Here is a 22,872-nt window from a genome sequence, read left to right as displayed (position 1 = left end):
GTAACCACACAAACCTCAATCCAGGACTTATCTGGAAATACAACTAAACAGTAGAGACAGTACCCAATACAAGCAACTGAACAAGATTTCTTTAAACCTTGTACACACAGAAGAACCAGCTTCAACACAACCTGCCCTCACCAGCACAACAAAATACAGATGATGGTGGACAGAGTGACCCACATTTAACCAGCTGGTGGGAAGGAACCACCAAAGAAAGACTCAACAACAATCAAAATCCAAAGGCAAACACAAAGCCAACTTAAACGACAGCCCAAGACCAATGAGCTTGGGAGATCAAGGAAACAGCACCACTGAAACTCACTGCTATTCTACTAAAGAAGTTCACAACATAAACCCAGGGAGCCAGAACAGATCAATATAAGAAGCTGAGGTGAACAAGAAGAGTCTCACAAACAATGGGAAGACAAAGAAATAATCCCCAAATGAAAGGAAAGGAGGAAGCATCAAAAAGAATGCTAAATGAAACAGAGGCAATTCAACTATCAGATATTGAATTCAAAGCAGTGATTGTCAGGAAGCTCAATGAGCTCACAATGAGCTACGAGAGTCTACAGGGAAGCTACAATGAACTCAATGAAAACTACATCAGCATAAAAAAGGAAATAGAAACTCTCAACAAGGGCCAAGAGGAAATGAAGAATACAACTTCTGAACTGAAGAACACAGTAGAAGGAATGAAAAGCAGGACCAATGAAGCAGAAGATCGGATCAGTGAGCTAGAGGACAAAGTAGAAGAAAACACCCAGAAAGAGCAAGAAAAGGAAAAGAGGCTCAGAAAAAAATGAAGAGGGATTGAGAGAAATGCAAGACAATATGAAACGTCATAATATCCGTATAATAGGGATACCAGAAGGAGAAGAAGAAGAACAAGGGATAGAAAACCTAGTTGAACAAGTGATGATGGAAAACTTCTCTAATTTGATGAGACAAAAAGTCACACAAATCCAGGAAACACAGAGAGTCCCAATCAAGAGGAACCCAAAGAGGCCCACCTCAAGACACATTATAATTAAAATGGCAAAATTTCAAGACAAAGAGAGAATCCTAAAGGCAGCAAGGGAGAAACAGGAAGTAACATACAAGGGGGCCCCAATAAGGCTAACAGCTGACTTCTCAATGGAAACACTCCAAGCCAGAAGAGAATGGCAAGAAATAATCCAAGTAATGAGAACCTGAGGCCTGCAACCACTACTACTTTACCCAGCAAGGCTCTCAATTAAGATAGAAGGCCAAATAAGAAGCTTCTCAGACAAAAGAAGTCTAAAAGAATACACCTCCACGAAACCAGCTCTGCAAGAGATGCTAAAGGGACTGCTTTAAGGACAGGAAGGGAAAGAGAGAGTGAGAGAGGATCACACGTACATAAAAGGCAATGAATAAGTACCTATCAATAATAACCTTAAACGTAAATGGATTCAACGCTCCAATCAAAAGACATAGAATAGTTGATTGGATAAGAAAACATGACCCACACATATGCTGTCTACAAGACAGCATATCCTGACCCACCTCAGGATAAAAGATCTGCACAGGTTGAAAGTGAAGGGCTGGAAACAAATTTTCCAAGCAAATGGACAGGAAAAAAAAGCCGAGGTAGCAATACTCATATCTGACAAAATAGACTTCCAAAGAAGGACGATAAAGAGAGACCCAGAAGGTCATTTCATAATACTCAAGGGAAGAATTCACCAAGAAGATATAAATATTGTAAATATATATGTACCCAACATAGGAGCACCCAAATACATAAAGAAAATCTTAGAGGACTTCAAGAAAGATATGGACAGCAACACAATTATTGTGGGGGATTTCAACACCCCACTATCAAAAATGGACAGATCTTCCAAACAAAATATCAACAAAGATATTGTGGCATTGAACAATACCCTAGACGAAATGAGCTTTACTGATATTTACAGAACCCTCCATCCCAAAGAAGCTAAATACACATTTTTTTCAAATGTACATGGAACATTTTCAAAGATTGACCACATGATAGGACACAAAACAAGCCTCAACAAGTTCAAAAAAATTGAAATCATACCAAGCAATTTCTCGGATCACAAGGGACTGAAACTAGAAACCAACCCCAAGGAAAAAAACCCAAAACACTCAAATTCATGGAGATTAAACAGCATGCTATTAAACAATGAATGGGTCAAGAATGATATTAGGGAAGAAATCAAACGGTTTTTGGAAACAAATGAAAACGAACTCACAACAACCCAAAACTTATGGGACACAGCCAAGGCAGTCCTGAGAGGGAAGCTCATAGCGATACAGGCCCACCTAAAAAAGTTAGAAACATTTCAAACAAACAACCTAACCCTACGTCTACAAGAAAGAACTCGAGGAACAACAACAAAGACAGCCCAGAGCAAGCAGAAGGAAGGAAATAACCAAGATCAGAGCAGAATTAAATGACATAGAGACTAAAAGCACAATTCTAAAGATCAATGAATCCAAGAGTTGGTTCTTTGAAAAGATAAACAAAATCGACAAGCCTTTAAGCAGACTCATCAAGAAAAAAAGAGAGAAAACCCAAATAAACACAATCAGAAATGAAAGAGAAGAGATTACAACAGATACCACAGAAATACAAAAGATTGTAAGAAATTACTACAAAGAACTGTATGCCAAGAAATTTGAAAACCTAGGTGAAATGGACGAATTTCTAGAAAAATATAATCTTCCAAAACTGAATGAAGAAGAAGCAGAAAGCCTGAACATACCAGTAACAGCTGACAAAATTGAAGCAGTAATAAAAAAAACTCCCGACACACAAAATCCCTGGACCAGACAGTTTCTCAGAGAATTTTACAAAGCACTTAAGGAAGAGCTAACCCCTATCTTTCACAGATTATTCCAAAATAATACAAGAAGACAGAAGACTCCCAAACTCTTTTTATGAGGCCGACATCATCTTAATTCCAAAACCAGATAAAGACACAACAAAGAAAGAAAACTACAAGCCAATATCGCTGATGAAAATTGATGCTAAAATCCTCAACAAGATACTGGCAAACCGCATCCAACAGTACATTAAGAAGATCATACATCATGACCAAGTGGGATTTATTCCAGGTATGCAGGGATGGTACAATATTCGCAAATCAGTAAATGTAATACATCACATAAACAAAAGCAAAGACAAAAACCACATGATCATATCAATAGATGCAGATAAAGCATTTGATAAGGTACAGCACCCATTTATGATAAAAACACTCAGTAAAGTGGGAATAGAGGGAGCATTTCTCAACATAATAAAGGCCATATATGAGAAACCTACAGCCAACATTATAGTCAATGGGCAAAAATTAAAATCTTTTCCACTAAGAACAGGAACAAGACAAGGATGTCCACTTTCACCACTTCTATTCAATATAGTACTGGAAGTTCTAGCCACAGCAATCAGACAAGAAAAAGAAATAAAAGGCATTCAAATCGGAAAGGAGGAAACAAAACTGTCACTGTTCGCAGATGACATGATAGTGTACATAGAAAATCCTATAGACTCCACCAAAAAACTGCTTGACCTAATAAATGAATTTGGCAAAACAGCGGGATACAAAGTCAATATCCAGAAATCAAAGGCATTTCTGTACACCAACAATGAAACAGCAGAAGCAGAAATCAAGAAAAAAATCCCATTTGAAATAGCAAAAAGAAAAATAAAATACCTAGGAATAAACCTAACCAAAGAGGTAAAAGACCTGTATTCAGAAAACTACATAACACTGAGGAGAGAAATCAAGGAAGACACAAACAAATGGAAACATATACCGTGTTCATGGATTGGAAGAATTAATATCATCAAAATGTCCATACTACCCAAAGCAATTTACACATTCAATGCAATACCTATTAAAGTACCAATGGCATATTTCACAGACATAGAACAAACACTTCAACAATTTATATGGAACCATAAACAACCCCGAATAGCTGCTGCAATTTTGAGAAAGAAGAGTAAAGTAGGAGGGATCACAATACCTGACACTAAACTATACTACAAGGCCACTGTAATCAAAACTGCCTGGTACTGGCATAAAAACAGGCACATGGACCAATGGAACAGAACAGAGAGCCCAGAAATAAACCCAAGCCTCTACGGTCAATTAATATTTGACAAAGGATGCAGCAACATAAAATGGAATAAAAATAGCCTCTTCAACAAGTGGTGTTGGGAGAACTAGACAGCTACGTGCAAAAAAATGAAACTTGAGCACCAACTTACACCATATACAAAAATAGATTCAAGGTGGATAAAAGACTTAAATATAAAGCGTGACACCATTAAAGTCCTAGAAGAGAACGTAGGCAGGAAAATCTGAGATATTTCACGCAGAAACTTTTTTACTGACTTGTCTCCTAGAGCAAGAGACATAAAGGAAAGAATAAACAAATGGGACCTCATCAAAATTAAAAGCTTTTGCACAGCTAAAGAAAACAGTATCAAAATAAAAAGAGAACCAACTGTATGGGAAAACATATTTGCCAATGATACCTCAGACAAGGGTTTAATCTCCAAAATATATAAAGAACTTACACGGCTCCACTCTAAGAAGACAAGTAACCCAATTAAAAAATGGGCAAAGGACTTGAACAGACACTTCTCCAAGGAGGACATACAGAAAATCCAAAGATACATGAAACGATGCTCAATATCGCTAGCCATCAGAGAGATGCAGATTAAAACCACAATGAGATACCACTTCACACCAGTCAGAATGGCCATCATAAACAAAGCAACAAACAACAAGTGTTGGAGAGGCTGTGGAGAAAGGGGGTCCCTAATGCACTGTTGGTGGGACTGCAGACTGGTACAACCACTATGGGAAGCAGTTTGGAACTTCCTCAGAAAACTAAAAATGGATCTGCCTTTTACCCGGCAATTCCACTGCTGGGACTCTATCCTAAGAATACTAAAACACCAATTCAAAAGAACCTATGCATCACAATGTTCATAGCAGCACAATTTACAATAGCTAGGTGCTGGAAGCAACCTAGATGCCCACCAGTAAATGAATAGATCAAAAAACTATGGTACATTTACACAATGGAATTCTATGCAGCAGAAGGAAAGAAGGAGCTCCTACCCTTTGCAACAGCATGGATGGAGCTGGAAAGCATTATGCTAAGCGAAACAAGCCAGGCAGTGAAAGACAAATACCACATGATATCACCTTTAACAGGAATCTAAACAACAAAACAAAACAAAACAAAAACTAGCAAAATATAACCAAAGACACTGAAATAGGGGATAGTCTGACAGTGACCAGAGGGGAGAGAAGAAGGAATTTCAGGGGGGAATGGGTAGGGTTTACAGGAACAAATTCAGAGGACACATGGACAAAAACTAGGGGTGGGGGTAATGGGGGGGAAGGGCGGAGGGTTGGGTGGGTGGGCTGGAATGGGAGTAGGGGGTAGAAAACTGTACTTGAAAAATGATTAAAATAAAAAAAATAAAAAAAAAAAAGATTCACATTCACTAATCTTTTAGGTAAACCCCCTCAGCCAACTCTCCCGTTTTCTCTCATGGGCTCCAGAGAGCAGAGACCTCTGGAAAGATCAGTACACTTAGGCTTACTGGGTTGGTAAAAGGCTGGGGTCACTTCTTTGTGAAAGAAAACTTCAATGTCACTTCCTATAATTTTAGGGAAAGTTGCTGTCCTATATACAACTTATTTTTTGGTTTGTGACTGAGTCAATCTTGTTATGTGTAATTATTCCTCATTCAATAAAATTCCATCAAAAGTAAAACTTAAATAATCCTTTTATACCATGACCATAACCATAAGTCTATTTTTCAGAGGCTTCTAGAACAAATTCCATCTTAACATGAATGCATTTTCCTCCAGTCCGTTAAAGGCAAATGTAACGGCATAAAATGTAAAAGGCATAAAATGTAAGAGGTAAAATGGACTATAAATAAATAATTTTTACTATTTTATATTCAAGAAGAAAGTAAGGCTCAAAGGAGTTTGAGATTAGTCCAAAGTAGTAAATGGCAGAGCTTGCATCTTCAGGTTATTTGACTTAAAATGCCTTTTCTACTGGTCCCTTGAATTCCCTCTACATAATCAAGGAAATCTCAGGTTATTATAGGTAGTTCAGTTTTCAAGGGTATGTGAGATTTCTACATCAAAGGACTCAAATCAGGCAAAATGTCCATAACTAATGATCTCCCAAAGAGAATGATAACCATTAATTCTTGGTATCAGATTTTCTCTGATTAAATAAAAAGAATTTTCAGGTTTTGTAGTCATTTAAATACTTTTAAAAAGGGAACTTTAAGTATAATTACCTGATTTGGATCAAATGGAAAAGGAAAGGGAAGGGGAATTAAAATCTATAAAAAACAGAAAAGTGAAACTGAACAAAAAGGTGAATTGTGAATAAAATAAAATGTGAACATTTTGTTTTGGCGTGTTTTTTCATTCATCCATCTATCCATCCATCTGGTATTACGTGCTCTCAGGGCGCCCACCTTCTAGTCATGGAGGTTAGATTCTAATGGATTTTAGATAATTTTTGTCTTTCAAGAGGTATGCTTAGTTTGCTTAATCAGTCAAACCTAAAGCCCAGGAATCTTTTCTACGTGTTGGTAATTCTTGCAAATCTATCAGTTCCTCCACAGATCATTCTTTGCCGGATACTTAATGCTATTCTGCCACCTGGTGGAAGGAAGAGTTCCATTTCAAATAGTGAATTCTTTTTTCACATAGATTTACAAATTTTTTTTAAATAACAGAGATTCCTAAATTTTTTTTCATCTTCAACACACTTATTGATTTTAGAGAAAGGGTACGGGAGGAAGAGAAACATTGATCTGAGAGAGAAATGTTGATTGGTTGCCTCTTGACCAGGGACTGAATCTGCAACCTCAGCATGTACCCTGACTGGGAATCCAACTCTTCTAATTAGGAACCAAGACTCCAGGATTTTGCATTAATTTAAAAACAAATCTTACTGAATGTCAGCCCTCAAAAGAGAAATTATGCACCTAGATTTAACTAGAACCAAAATAATTATCAATTAATTAAAGTACAAGTACTTAAAAACTTAGTGGGTGATATTCAGTTAGGAGGTGAAAATATTAAGAAGAATGTTTCCTCGAGGACTAACTTCATTGTCAAATTTACAAAAGCCTACTTAAAGTTGAGAAATAAACTGCTTGAAATTAAACACAAGCAAAGGGAAGGAGTTTGTTACATTTAGATAGAAAACCAAAATTATGCAAAATCATTTATATTACTATTTAAATATTTAGGTGATAAACAAAAAGTTAAGCAAGACGCTATTTTAAAACGTGTGTAAACTTTCCAAAGCATCGTTGTTTAAATGCTGTCCAAATGTAGGATGTTTCCAACCTATGTTGCAGTCTCATTGTACTGGTCATTCCTCCCCCAAGCTGCCATGTCCTTCTTAGGTCTGTCCCAGGCATTTGTGGTTCCCTGGGCTGGGAGTGCCCCACCCACTGCCCATCCTTCAGGACCTGGCCAGATACCATCTCTGTGAATGACGTTTTTGGTCCACAGTCTAAGCCACCTTTGTATTTACATCTGGAAGCACTTATCAAATCACAGCTTTTTCTTCTGTAAATCTCTCTTCCTCATCAGACTTACCTCATACTTTTTGTATTCCCGCCCTCACTGTAGACCCTTCTATATGGTAGACACAGTAAATATTAACTGAATGAATGCTGTCTATACCAACAAAAGCATGACATATAGAACAAAGGCAATTCTATTATGTATTTAGCACAGTTCTGGCCTTTATTAAATAAAGTATTCTAAGAATCCAGGCATTAGGAAGATGGGAGAGGGTCCAATAAGAAGGGAAAACTAATGATATTGTTGACCTGTGAGAAAAACTTAACAGAGAGCTGGAAAAAATCTCTAGCCAGAAGAAAGCAACAAAGGGATTTAGAAAAAGAGACAGAATGGGTATTACAACAAGAGGTTAGTATTCTCTTCATGAAGACTGGCCACATTATAGCTAAAGTAATTCAGTATAAACACCTTTTTGAAGGCAAGTGGAGAAAGACACTGGAAGAAATCACTGAGGATTTGCAGGGAAGTTTGTGGCCCCCTTGTCATGCATCAACAGAAGCTCTATGGGGAGGGGATGTGTGCAGCTAATGCCTGGTGATCTCACAGAGCTTTGTGGTTCTGTATTAAAATTTGGAAATGTTCATGATCATCACCCAACTAATAAATTCGTTTTTCACAATTGGAGATTTCCCAAACCCATACTTACGGGGGGCAGTCGTAGGGGTGGGAGAAATGGGAACTGAGGGAAAAATGGTGGTCCTTGTGGTGGGTAAAAATAAAATATCTGCAAAAAGAAACATGATGTCAGCGATTGCAGGCAACTGCAAACTCTTAAAATGACAAACGTGTCATTTGAAAATACAACTAGAAGCTTACCTGACCACTGGAACTGCCTCCAAATTGTTCAAGCTTGTAAAACAATAACAGCAATATGGTGAAGCAACATGTAGCAGTACATTACTCATTACAAAGAGATTTTATTCTAACGAGAATAAGTAACAAGCCACTACTGAGCGTTATACCACATCAGTGGTGTAGTTTCACCTCTGAAATAAAACATGTTTGAGTACCTAATAGGGGAAAGTTGAATTAATTTTGTCCAGTGATTGGAATATTGTACCTTTTGTCTTTAAACTTTTCTCCAAAAAATGTTTTATTCATATTTCTTCGGATTAATTACATATCTGATGCCTCTTTATATTTGAATCAACAATATTCTCAGTTTAGTTCTCTGCATTTAGAATGGAAGTGTAAATTTAAATTTTGTATCCCCAAACACAAGATTTGAAAGCTCCCTAACTTCTCCCAAAGCTCCTTTGTTGCAAAAGAAAAAAAAAATGTGCAAGGGAGAGAGATTCTTGCCTACTCCGTGTCCTACATATTCAGACTGTAATAAACACAGATTAGACTCACAGATCCCATTTGTACGGATGTAGAAAGCACGGCTATAGTCAAGACAAGGCGGTTTGGAGTAGGAGCACTGTAAATAACATTCAATTCAGACTGTGTCATTAAGACCTAGGTCACTGCAGAATATTTGTTCTATGTTGCTAAGTTTACCTGAGAGTATCCTATGTTCCAGTTAGAGTTCTTCAGTGCCTTAGATGTATTTTTTATCATTCTTACAAGGTTCTGAGGTAGTTCTTATAACTCATTTTATAGACAGGGAAGCCACGGGTTAGTTCTTTTCTCAAGGTCTCATACTTAGCAAATGGTGCATGAAGCTGGGATTTGGAAAAGCAGTGCATTCCCAAGACTACAATTTCCTGGACTCCACTTTCCTCTTTTGTGAAATGAAAGCACTTTCTAGCCCAGAACACCGCCTCTAGACTGGAAGTGGAGTGCAGAGCTGACGAGGACTACTCACAGGGATGGGCAGAGCAGGGACAGTGCTCAAAAGGGCAGCCAGGATGAGAAATTTCATTCTGAAGAAAGAGTCTGGAATGGAAGGGTTAGGAGATCATTTCAAGGTTTTTCTATCTAATTCCTATTCCCATTGTAAATAGACTGTTTAGTTAGAGGTTTTGAAATAGTGGTCAGGCTAAATTCTGCCTCTAGATTCAGGTTTTGTAAGCCTAGACAGTGCTTGCTTTAAAACACTTCAAATGCATTTAGATAAAAGTAGCATTCTCTGGCTCATAACATTGCATACAATTCCTATTCTTCCTCATAATCTCGTATTCAATCTATACCTGTTTGGTCCCTGAAGTTATTTGAATTTGTGATCTCTACCCACAAATCTTCAAACACCATTGTCCTATTATCCTTAGTATTGGAAATGTACCACTACTGGCTCAAATGAGATTTCTTATGTAATATACAAATAAACCCACATTGAGCTTCTGCCGCCATGAGACTCACCAGACAGCCTCAAGGTCTGGATGCTGATACTGATAATTATAATTTCTCAAGAAGGAAATGATATGAGTTGGTAGATAATGAGTACAATATGTAGATTCCATAAAGCAAATAAATGTCATCTTTACTGGCCAGTGATTCTGAAGGCAAACTTTTTATGGTCTTCAACCAGTTATAATTCAAATGAACTTACCTTGTGAGTTTCTGAGCAAATCACTGAACTCTAGAACTGAATTTTAGAAAAAAAAAATCAACTTCATCATGTTCTTATCCCTACCATCTGAAACAAGTTATATCTCTCCATATATAAGTTGCCCATCGACTATATTATTTGTATTTGAAACTGAAATCAGATTTACCTTTGTGCTCTTTTATTGTGCCTGAATTTAGGCAACTTATCCCCCTTTCCCTCCTTTTTCATGTTTCCCCTTTACATTTTTCTTCCTTAGATTCAAACCCTTGAATTTCTTTTTATGTTTGTTAATTGCAACTATTAGAAATCATTAAATTATCCAACACAAGCACATCTTACATTCTTTTACCTAGTGCAATAGAACCAGCCCAAATATGTCCTTTTAAAATTACCTTTGCTTCAAATGGCCCTCGGAGCAAGAACTCAAGGAACAGTGTGGCCTCCTAGAATCTGACACCCATCTGGTATTTAAGCTGTGTTACTAATTAATGCCTTTATGGTTATGGGCAATATGAGTCACAAAATTCAAAGCTAAGCTGAATAACTGTTTCCAGACTAGAAACTCCAACTTACAAAGTATCTCAATTACACAGAGATAGGGTTATAGACTGATTACTGAGAAAATAACTTTATCCCCTTGGTTGGGATTAGACTAATGTCTTTATCACAACCCACAATTAAAAACCGTGCCCACCAAGAATATTAAAGTGCTTCTACAATGTATCATTTAGGGCAGCAATGCACATGGGAGCCTTAACAGAAAATTTTAAGTTTCTGTAATTCCCTATTATTAAATAATAATTTTCATTTCAAAATGAAAATTATTTTTAATTAAAACAGTTTTAGTAAATATTTAGGTAGTGTCTTTAGCATTAAATCACTTTTCACTATTCCAAAACATGTAAAAAAAACTTTAAAATGATAATTTAGGTCAAATTAATACCTCCAAATACAATTTCACTGTTCCCAGAAAATTCATAATTAGAAACTTCGTTTGTAATTAGTTAAGACCTCTTATGACATTTCTTTGGAGGTACACATAAGAAAATTCTAAAGTTATTTCCCTAGTTGGGAAAAATTATAAATAATAATTAGATTCTGATTCATCAAAGTGAACTTTATGTAGACATTATATGGTGTGTTGTGGTCTAGTTAAGAAGTGACCCATTGAGCTAAGAAAAAAGATAAAAGCAATTTTGACCTTAATCAGAGATTATTCTGATACAAAAACTTAGGGGCACACTCTCTCAGTGGTTATCATAGATGAGGCTCTTAACAACACATGTTTGTTTGTTTGAGGAAATAATCAAAGCTAATTATATTGATGTCTTTTATTTCCTGTAGGAAAATATATTTAAAAAACCATTTTATTTTATTTCAGATATTTTAAGTAGAATAAAGTGGGTGACAGGGTCTTCCAGACCTTGGAAAACACTATTATGGTGACTTTTATACTGTTGCAATCTAGCTTTTACTGTATTAATAGTTACCAAAGAAGAGATCAAATGAGAACACATTTATGATAAATTTTCTTACTTTCAACTTACAGTACTAATATTTATCTCTGACTATGTTGGCCATCAAGACTGTAGGAATCTCCACTGTCCATGTTATCTTTACTATATTTTGAGGACATGAAATGTGTGGAAATTTTTCAGGGCTACCCTCTCTCTAAACATATATGGATGCCTGAGTAAAAGCTAAAATTAGTTGCATCGAGTAGTGCGTAATCATTCACATTTTCATTGAATTTGGTAAAGACCCTCCTTTTTTTCTGTTTAAACTTATGACAAAGGACATTCATGAGCAACTACCATCTAACAACTGAATGTTTGTTTCCCATAGGAAGCATTTTTCCCAGTCACACTCACAATTTTTTTTAGTTGCAGGGTTTAAGAAGCAAAATTGTAATTAGATATGAAGTGTGAGCCCTGGGTTGGTCTTTAAATAAATGACTAGAAATAAACTTGAATAAGCATTTGGGATTCTATGGATTTTTATTAGAGTATTAAGACATTGAAAATAATATACATTAACAACAAATGAGCATTATTCCATTTCCTTGACATGCATATTGTGTAATGGACAAAATGAATCTATCTCACAAATGGATGTGGAGTGATGCATTAAGCTCCTGTTTACAAACAGCATACAGTATTTTGCATTTATTGACTTTACTTAATTTTAAAGTTTTATTTCCAAAGTTAATATTAAATGCCTGGTGCACATACAGTTATCAAGCAATTACACTCATTGTCTTCTCAAACATGCAAACATTTGCTAAATTAAATCTACAAGTGTCATGGCTGCACGTATTTCAGAAGTGGCCAGAACAGAAGATGATGCTGGGAAGTTTGAGTTCTTTCAGATCTTAATTCAAAACAGGAGATTTTCATCTATGTCTTCTGTAAAAAATGAAAACAAAACAAAGCACATTTTTAGAAACTAGACAAAAGAGTAATATGAACAAATGACAGAGCTGAAGGACTGGAACAGTAATTAATAAGGCAGCACGATGGTTCTCAGCCCTGGTAGGACATAGACATCACCTATGAAACTTTTAAAAATATATAACTTCAGGCTTCACCCTTGGCTTCCTGAATCAGAAGCCACAGGGGTGGGCCAATGGTATGTACATTTTTAGAAAGCTCTGCAGGTAGTTCTGATATAGGGCTGGGAACCACTGATAGAGGATGTTGAGGGGAAGCCCGGCCAAGAGTGCAAGTATGCTAATCTATAGGGTTGCTAAAACATAATGGAAATAAGGAGGTGTAGAGTGCCAGTTACATCAAATTTTCAATCAAATAATTGGAAAAGAACATGTTGCCACACGTGTAGAGGAAAACAGCCTCCTCTGGGGGATATAAGACCACTTACCAGTATGGCCCGGCCTCACTCAGTAATTGTTGAGCAAAAACTTAAAGCAGATTAATTGGAAGCATACTAAACTACTGCCCTGTAGGGGCACCAGGTAACTTTCCTGCCCAATATAAATCTTCCTTTTGTCCTAAGAGTGGGAAAGACTATGAGCTTTGGTATATTTCTTTTGAGCATAGGCTTCATTGTAAAATTGGGATAATAGTCTCATAGATTTACTTATAAATTTACTTATTTAGCATATAGTTGAATAGGCTTGTATTCTTGAATATATCTTGAGTACATTTATATTTTTAATCCAAATCTTATGTTTATTATTCTTTTCTCTAATGTAACTGCCCTAGTTCAAGTTCTCATCTTTTCTTGCCCGAATTTACCACAGTATCATCTCCACTGTTCTTTGGCTTCTCCACAACATAACCAAAAGACACTTTCTTAAATACAAATTCAATGAAACCACTCCCTTGTTTAAAACACTTTGGTGATATCTCAGTGCACCTAGCATAATGTCTTTAACTGGCTTGGTAGGACCTGCGTGATCTGACTTATTTACCCTATTAGTCTCATTCGGAAGGTTTTCTAAAGATTAGTGTGATATATGTCAATAAGTACACCTATGTTATGTCCTGGGTAGTGAATAAGACTCCTCCTTCTCTTAACTGAACTACTTTTATACAGGAAAATGAGACCTGCTGGGTATGAGTGGCAAGTCCTAATTCACATAGATAGTTAATGACAGAGCTGGAGTATTTGAGCACATTTAGTTCACATCAAAGGCAATTAAAATTCAGGAAAACCCTGGCTAAAATTGTCTTGTCTTCTGTTGAATTATCAGCCCCAAGGGAATAAAGGGTATACTTACAAATAGAGATTTTTTTTTTTTGCTTTCCCTAGCTGTATCCCAAAGCAGTAACATGTTTACTTGTTCTGACCAAGTGTTTCATATCTGCTTTATTGCCTCACTGTGTGATAATTTTTCCCCTTCTTCAAAATAATGTAATCACAGCCAAACCACAGTGAACAAACAAGACCATTAGGAGCTTTGCGAGTCACTGAATCTTAAGCTCTTCCTGCTCCTCCCAGACAACTGACCAGCACAGAGCCTGAGTGAGCCTACAGGCTGAAGAGCTGCTATAAGTTTACAAAGAACAGCAAAGTGTGACTTGTTTTTTTAAATAAATGGTTCAAATTCACCTTTTCAATCCAGTTCCAAATAGAAGGGCATAGGCTTCTTAAGTAAGTACGCCCTGCTCCAGCTAAGTTATTCCCTCTTCCAAATGGAGTGGAATAGGTGGGGCAGCTGTACTTGAGTATCTTTTAACATGAGAATTGGAGACATGGGACGATTTTTCTGGATATATTTGAATTTGTAAGTACTATGCTTATAGAATAGGTGTTAGAACAGAAATTGGCATTATTTGTATGAATCTGAGTCTTTTTTGTCTCTATTTACTTTTTTTATTGTTGTTTAATTATAGTTGTCCCAATTTTTCCCCCTTTGCTCCCCTGCCCTGCCCCTCCCCAGTCAGTCCCCACCATGGGTCCTTTATACATGTTCCTTGTACATCTGAGTCTTAATAACGTTATTTTTTTTATCAATGCTGACAAGGTATAAACTGTATGTGCCAGCCGGCCTCCAAGATGGCTCCAAGGATCCCCACCTCCTGTATCTCCTCCCACATTGTAGCAGGTTTGGTCTGTGTGACCCTAATATGGCAGAAGTAATATGTCACTTCTGAGATTAGGTTATGAAAGATATCAGGGCCTCAGGCTTGGATTCTCTCCCCCTGATCTTTCACTCTGGAGGAAAGCAGGTGTCAAGCTGTGAGCAGTCCTATGGGGAGGACCACGTGCTGGGGAGCTGAAGCCTCTTGACAACTGCCCTGTGAGGGAGTTTAGAGCAGATCCTCAGCCAGAACCATCTGAGTAAACTATGGCTGGGATCCTGACCCTTGGAAACTGTGAGAGGGATTTTAAATTTCTAAGCTTTGTTATTCAGCGATAGACAACTAATACCCAGAACTAGTTGCTTACAAAAATATACATTCTTTGTTCATTACAGTGCTTATTTCACAGAATAATGCTGAAGAGACAAAAACTAACCTTTTGTGTTTGTCTATTTATGAACAAATAACTAAACCATACTCTCAGCTCTGTCTCTCTAAATTTAAGGCATTATGTATATGCATAAAGAATATTTTTAAAGTGAAGGTCACATAAGTTACTTCTTTTTGGGAAATTCTGACCTTTGAGGAACTTACTTTTCTTTTACTGTTTAATTACATGTCATTCTACATGTATGTTGTGAATATATGTATAGAATTCCTGCTTTAGATATTTGATGTTCATTGTTCATTTACAATCTACAAGCAGTTTTGGTCACATGCATATTTTTTAACATCTTTCAAATCTTAGTTATTGTAAACATGCTTGCTCATAAAAACAACTCTAAGTTAGGAAAAGAAAAGGAAGTAAATTAAGACATAAGCCAGTAAAACAAATTCTAAATTTAAATACTTCCACTGTGGGGTAAAGAAAGAACCCTCTTTTCATTTTGTTCCATTATATTATATTATATTATATTTTATTTTTGTCACTGAAGATGAAGTAATTGGTCACTTTTGGATTAAAGGAATAACACTGGGACACAACGTGTGATGTAAGACCCAATTCCCACTGTGTTGGTAATGAATTCCCCAATGGCAGAGCGAGGCTAGCCATTTTACTCTTTACATATGACTTTCAAAAGTTCAGTTTAGTACCCAGGTTTAGAAAGGATATAAAATCCTTCCCTCAGAAGGCAGTCTTCTGAGTTCTGGCCAAGATGGAGGTGTAGGCAGAAACATTTCACTTTCTTGCACAACCACAAGAAGGATAATAACCAATGTAAAAACAAAGAACAACCAAACTGCCAGAAAATCAAACTGCATGGAAGTCCCAGGCCAAGAAATAAAGAAACATTCATCCAGACTGGTATGGAGGGGTGGAGATGAGCAGCCTGGGTGGAGAGGACACACAGCAAGGCAAGGCAAGGCATGGCAGCAGACCACCTGGGAGATCCCACATTTGTGCGCAGATAAGCTGGGAGGAACAACGGGGGAGTGAGACAGATCTCAAAATCCAGGTTTTAGAGCAGAAAACTAAAAACTCAAAACCCCTGGTGGTGAAACATCTGTGGGGTTTGTGGCAGTGGGAGAAACTTCCTGTCTCACACCAGAGTCCATTGGAGAGGCTCATAGGGTCCCAAAACATACACAAACACACCCATCTGTGAATCAGCTCCTGAAAGAGCACAGTCTGCTTGTGGGAAGTGAGGGAAGTGACAGACAGTGGGATGGGAGCTGAGCAAGCAGCATTGTTCCTTTTCTGACCTCTCCCCCACAGCACCACAACACTGCAAGAGGGTTGCCGTGACATGACAAATACCTAAGGCTCCACTCCTGAAACATAACAGGTGCTCCAAGACAAAGAAGTATGGCCCAAGGGAAAAAACAGATAAAAACTCCAGAAAAAGAACTAAGTGACAAGGAGACAGCCAACCTATCTGATGCAGAGTTCAAAACACAGGTAATCAGGATGCTCACAGAATTGACTGAACTCAGTTGCAAAATGAAGGAAGAAATGAAGGCTACACAAAGTGAAGTGAAAGAAAATATACAGGGAACCAACAGTGAGGGGAAGGCAGCCAGGAGTCAAATCAATTATATGAAACAAAAGAAAAAAATAAATATCCAACTGGAACAAAATAAAGAAACAAGAATTCAAAAAAAATGAGGAGAGGCTTAGGAACTCCCAGGACAACTTCAAATGCTCCAACATCTGAATTATAGGGGTGCCAGATGGATAAGAGGAAGAACAAGAAATTGAAAACTTATTTGAACAAATAATGAAGGAAAACTTCTCCAATCTGGCAAAGGAAATAGGCTTCCAGGAAGTCTGAGAAGCTCTGAGAGTCCCAAAGTAATTGGTTCCAAGAAAAGACACATCATAATTAAGTTACCCAAGATTAAAGATAAGGACAGAATCTCAAAGCAGCAAGAGGAAAGGAGAGAATTACCTACAAAGGAGTTTCCATAAAGCTATCAGCTGATTTCTCAAACCCTACAGGCAAGAAAGGGCTGGAAAGAAGTATTTGAAGTCAGGAAAGACAAGGACCTACATCCAAGATTACTCTGTCCAGCAAAGCTTTCATTTAGAATGGAAGGGCAGATAAAAGTGCTTCCAAGATAAGGTCGAGTTAAAGGAGTTCATCATCACCAAGCCCTTATTATAAGAAATGTTAAAGGCACTTATCTAAGAAAAAGAAGATAAAAAACTATGAATAGTAAAATGAGAGCAAACTCACAACTATCAACAACTGAACCTAAAAATCAGTAACAAAAACAAAGCAAGAAAAAACTAGAACAGGAAGAGAATCACAGAAATGGAGATCACATGGAGTGTCATCAGCAGGGAGAGGGAGGGGCCAGAATGGGGGGAAAAGGTAAAGGGAATAAGAAGAATAAATGGTAGGTACAAAATAGACAGGGGGAGGTTAAGAATAGTATAGTAAATAGAGAAGCAAAGAACGTATATGTATGACCCATGGACATGAACTAAGTGGAGGTGGGAATGCTGGTGGTTGGGGGGCTACAGGGTGGAGGAGGATATAGGAGAGAAAAAGATTGGGACAACTATAATAGCATAATCAATAAAATATACTTTAAAAAAAAGTACACTCTTCTGAGATTTGGCACAACTCTCTGGATTCACATCATTTTCTCAGGCTTACCAACTGCTGAGACCTCAATGTAGTTATTCCCTAAATATTCACATTTGCTACTCTTTGAAATCAGAGTATCATAAAGGGAGTAAAAATTAACCTTGCCATGACAGCGCCTACTCTTAAGGCGTCCTGTCTGCAACACCGTCACCTTGTTGTGTCTAGGTTTCAATTTGAACGCACAGTGGGACCTAGCTCTATAAGGGCTACAGGGCTCAGGGTTTGTCTGGACAATGATAATGAATTTACCTTCTTTAAGTCCAAAGCAGTGGCCCCACTCCTTCAGGGTGATGTGCTTATCTTTATTGGGGTCACACTCATTGAAGAAGCGAGTTATGCAGTGTTCCATGGGCACCAGAGAGGCTCGCAAAGGAGCAAGTTCAGAACGTGTCAAAACTCTGCAATGATACAAATGGCAGCCTATTAACTGGGTGGCTTGTGTATGAAAGTTAATACTTAAAATCACCAAGGGCATTTTTCTTCCACAAGGTTGCTGAGTATGGCAAATAAGTAGTACACTCATGAAAAGTTGCAAATGAAATAAACTATTTATGAGTAAGATACACGGCTTTTGGAGTATCGATTCACAAAGTTTCCTTCCTCACTGTCCTCTGTCTACCCTAAATTTATAGGGGTGCACCCCAGCAATCAAGCTTGTCCAATCTGGTCATGCCTGACTATTCCAGATGTAGGCACTTGACCCAAACTGGGCCAATCAAATTATCTTGGGACTTTATGATCAACAATGAGAGTTATGAGAGTCTCTATGGGAGGCTGGACCCTAACAAGTGAATTTGGGAGCTGGGATGTGGCCATAATCTGTTATTTCCAAAGCAGTTGTAGGTTTAGACACCTAACCACATTTGTTTGGCATTTCGGTGTTCTAGACTAAAAATGGGAAATTTCCTAAATCTGTTTAGAATGTTCTTTGTACAGATAACTAGACATTATATTAGGGAGATGACTTAGTTATGGGAACTTAAAGAGTTTTTACCTGTCCATAGGATTTTGGTCAAGTTCACTAAATTGCCAGTGTACAGGATACACATACATGTGGTAGTTTTTCTTAAAGTCCCTTAAGAGAAGGTCGATGGAGTGGTTCCCAGGCAAGAGCCTCTTTTCATCCAGGTAAATTTTCTTGACCTGTAATTAGGAAGCGACAAGACAGGACATCAGAGGATCAGAGAAGTGTAATCAAATGATCTCTTGCTAAACCTTACTTGAAGAGTAATAATAACATGTCAGATGAAAACAAGCCCAGGCCATTGTATGAGACTAGAAGAAACACTTTCTAATGAACGTTACAGCTTTTCTTCTTTCTACATTGAATAACAGCTAACATTTAAAAAATTTTTCAGAACAAATTTGGCTGTTTTGACTTTTTCTTTTAAATAGTGTTTACTGCATTCCTTAAAACTCTGAGAAGGTTTAGTTGAAAAGGGGTAAACTGATTTAGGCAAAACTGTTGATTAGTAAGTGGGAAGTCCTGCACTTCCCAGGTGGCATATTCCTTTCTTAATCCTCAGTGTATTGCCACCCACTGCCTGCTCAGTCTCAGTTCAGTCCTGCTGTGATACTGTCAGGCCACCCTCATTGAAATTTCTGCCTTGTTTCTAATGCTCTCAAGACTCTCTGTGATGATGTATTGAAAAAAGAGGGTGGGAACTATTTGGGGGCAATGTGTGGAAAACTCTCAGCTTGTGACATCACCCATTATTTCACCGAGTAATTAGAAGCAGTCAGATTGGAACTTCTAGCCATTCCCGTGACCACATCTATGAACTGCCCTTCTTAACACCATGCATGAAACTTCCTGTACTCTTAACCAACTGAAGCACGTCCCTCACTGATGCTCAGGAGCCCGCCCCTTATCATTTACTCAAGAAGACCCTGTGGCAGTTGGGTATCTTTCCTCCTCTACTGGGTTATTTCCAGAAGTACACAATTATCCTCTACCATCTCCCACTGGCAGAGGGGAACTCTTAAACTCACATTCCCCTACAGCTTCCACTCTATTTCCCTTTTTTCCCTTTACAGCAAAATGTCTTGAAAATACTATTTATATCTGCGGTTTCCATATTCTTCCTCTTATTCTATTTTGAACCCTGTCCAGTCAAGCTTTTCTCCTCTCTACTCTGCATTAACAGCTCTTGTCAAGGTCCAACTCCAATCACCACATTCCAGATCAGTGGCCATCTCTTAGTCCTTACCTCACAACCTGCACATAGTATTTGATACAGTTCATGCACACCCTCCTTCTTGTTTTATTTTTTCTTTCATGGCACATTTATTCCACCTGACATATTTTATAGATATTTGCCTGTATAAATATATACATATACATGTATTTAAATGCATACATATACACTTATTTGTTGAGTCTGTCTTTTTGTCTAGAATGTAAGATCATAAAGGCAGAGATTTTTATTTTGTTCATAGCTGGATCTCCAGCACATTAATCAATTCCAGGTACCTAGGATGCACTTAATAACTATCTGATGAATACATTTTTCCTGGGAATTTCTGGAATCAATATTCTGCTCAGTTTAATCTTAATATATTACTGACATTGTGAGTAACAAATTCTCCTGTATCATAAATCTATGTTTGGCTTATAAGGGCAAAAGACAATTTGATTGAAATAACATGTCTAGGCCTGAGTATATAAATGCTGAACTGAGGTTCAGTTTGCTGAACCAGAAGTTGCTCTAGGTATGAGGTGAAGAGCCCTTGCTCAGGCTTTTGCCCTTTGCATAGGAATGGGATGATTTGGTCATATCCCATACCTTGTGGCAAGAAATGTGACCACTCTTATTCTGTTTATCTGTATGTGCTAGCCAGGCTTAGGGAGGCAAAGTGAGCTTTTGCTATATGCAGAGGAACATAGTGCCCCTCCCCCATCACACCCCCTGATATCTTTTTTCCTCAGGCCTTGTAGACACACACTTAGGGAGCTGATTGTGGATAACTTACTTTATTCCTCTGCTTCTCATTTAAATATCCAGTGTGTTTAGGGTCAGACTCATAAAGCTGTATGAGGATATTCTTGAGCCAGTCTCTCATTCTTAGAGGAAACTGAGTCACTTCAAAGTCCGTACATGGAGGAATAGCTGTTTCAACCAGAAAGTAAATCAGTGTTAACCTTTGGGGCTCACTCTTGTCCTATAGGAGTCCTCAGAATAGGAAGCATGGTTACTGACAGCATCCTCATCACCAAGTCAACACAACAGTGACCCTTAACCCCAGTGGCACAGCAGAATTGCCCTGCGTGTTTAAAAAACATATCAGATGCCAGCTTCCATTCGAAGAAATTCTGATTTTATTGCTCTGGGGTGAAGCCTGGGCATCAGGATGTTTCAAAGGCTCCAGAAGTAATTTTAATGTGCAGCTATGGCTGAGAACCATTTCTCTAGAACCAGAGACTGGAGTTTAGAGGTGGAGGACACAAGAGCTATTTATTAGAGGAAAAAAAGAAAAGGTAGAAGTTAGCCTATTCTATAGTCACAAGGTAATAATTTTAAATCCTAGTGACTTAAAGGAACAAAGTTTATTTGCTTTTTAAGTTCTGTTGAGATATAATTGAAGTACAGCACTATAAATTTAAGGTATGCAGCATAATGACTTGACACACATATGCTGTGAAATGATTACCACAATACATTTGGTTAATATCCATCACCTCATATAGTTCCAAAATTTTTTTCTTTACTTGTGTTGAGAGCTTTCAGGATCTACTCTCTTAGCAAGTTTCAAATATACCAGACAGCAGTGTTAACTATAGAGATATCATGTGGTACATTACATCAAAGATTTGCTTCTTGGACCTGCTACAAGTCCAACACCAGCTGGCAGGAGGGCTCTCTGCTCATTGCAGTCTCTGTGGAGCTCAGAGTGATGCAGACTCCACCATCTCAACACTATCTCAACACAAGGAAAAGGGGGCATGGAGAACTGTGCACCAGGTCTGACATGCTGCGTCCAGAATGCACACAGAAGATTTTTGCTCAAATTTCCTTGGACAAAGAACCCACATGGCAACATCTAAAGTCAAAGGAGCTGAGGGGCTGAGAAGTTTAATACTCTCATGGGTCCATAAGGAGAAGAGAAATGAAAATATTAGAGAGCCCAGCTAATGTGGAGAATCACTTAGCTGTGAGGAGATCCAAAGACAACTGAGAATATCCTGGGAACGGAAGACAATTTAAAAAAAATTTCTGGAAGAAGATGCTGTCATTAAACTTCTTGGTGGAGGCTTAACTTGATGAGAGAAAGGGACAAATAATTTAGCAAAATTCCATCTCAGTTATTAAGTGGATAACATTATGCAGTGGTTCTGAGCCCTGGATAACATTAAAATTATCTAGGTTACTTCAAAAACCAATGAAAAGCAATGCCAAGGTTCCAACCCAGTACAACAAAATTGAAATCTCTTATAGTTAAAGCCTGCACATTCTTCTTATTTTTTAAGTCTTCCCAGTTGATTTTAATGTGCAGCCTGGGATCAGAACTACATTAGTTTTCTCCCATTTGTGTCTGAGTACATGTAAGTGTATTATTCAGATATGCAGATTCACCCCAAACTGTCTCAGCAATGGTGGTTAGCAGTAGTGACAGAGTCTTACATTTGCAGGCGCCAAAATAATCCAGCTGCAGCTGGTGCCCCTTTTTGGTCCCCTCCAGTCTGCACTTTGCAGCAAACAGATGGCAGGAGCTAGTATAGGTCTCATTGTCAGTCCCACAAACCTAGTAAAGATAAGCATGAGGAAAAGGTCATGTTTCCAGATGTTTACTGGGAAAACGCTCTGCTCCTTAAAGCTCATGGTCTGTTTGGTAGAACTGCTGTGCAACACATGTGGTCAGGTAGGTGAGGTTATTAAAATCATAACTGTCCCACTTGGCACAGAAATGTCAACTAAATTATACCAGTGGTGATGGCAATTTAGTTTTAGATGAGCCCAGTAGAATGAAAACTGAAGATGTTCCAAAGATAGAATGAATTTTAAAGTGATTTCTTATAGATCAGTGCCATTATTACCACTTTAGGGCACAGGTGAAATTCTTTGATTTTCCTGACATTTGTTCCTATTTAATATTAATTC

General features: G+C 37.8%; 1 protein-coding gene across 2 annotated transcripts in view; it reads right to left on the bottom strand.

The window, feature by feature from the left end:
- Positions 1-12,106: 12,106 nt before the first annotated feature.
- Positions 12,107-22,872, bottom strand: part of SPARCL1 (SPARC like 1) — a 51,394-nt gene continuing 40,628 nt past the window's right edge. For both annotated transcript variants that reach the window (XM_028507374.2, XM_028507372.2), the window contains exons 7-11: positions 22,396-22,516; positions 20,747-20,883; positions 18,768-18,916; positions 18,023-18,171; positions 12,107-12,539 (exon numbers count right to left, since the gene is read on the bottom strand). In XM_028507374.2, coding sequence (XP_028363175.1) covers positions 12,511-12,539; positions 18,023-18,171; positions 18,768-18,916; positions 20,747-20,883; positions 22,396-22,516 — 585 coding nt within the window. In that variant the 3' untranslated portion in view covers positions 12,107-12,510. The remainder of the gene's footprint in view (positions 12,540-18,022; positions 18,172-18,767; positions 18,917-20,746; positions 20,884-22,395; positions 22,517-22,872) is intronic.

This window comes from Phyllostomus discolor, chromosome 1 (genome assembly GCF_004126475.2).
Source record: "Phyllostomus discolor isolate MPI-MPIP mPhyDis1 chromosome 1, mPhyDis1.pri.v3, whole genome shotgun sequence".
Classification (NCBI taxonomy): Eukaryota; Metazoa; Chordata; class Mammalia; order Chiroptera; family Phyllostomidae; genus Phyllostomus; species Phyllostomus discolor.
This window is presented reverse-complemented; position numbering and strand designations above follow the sequence as displayed.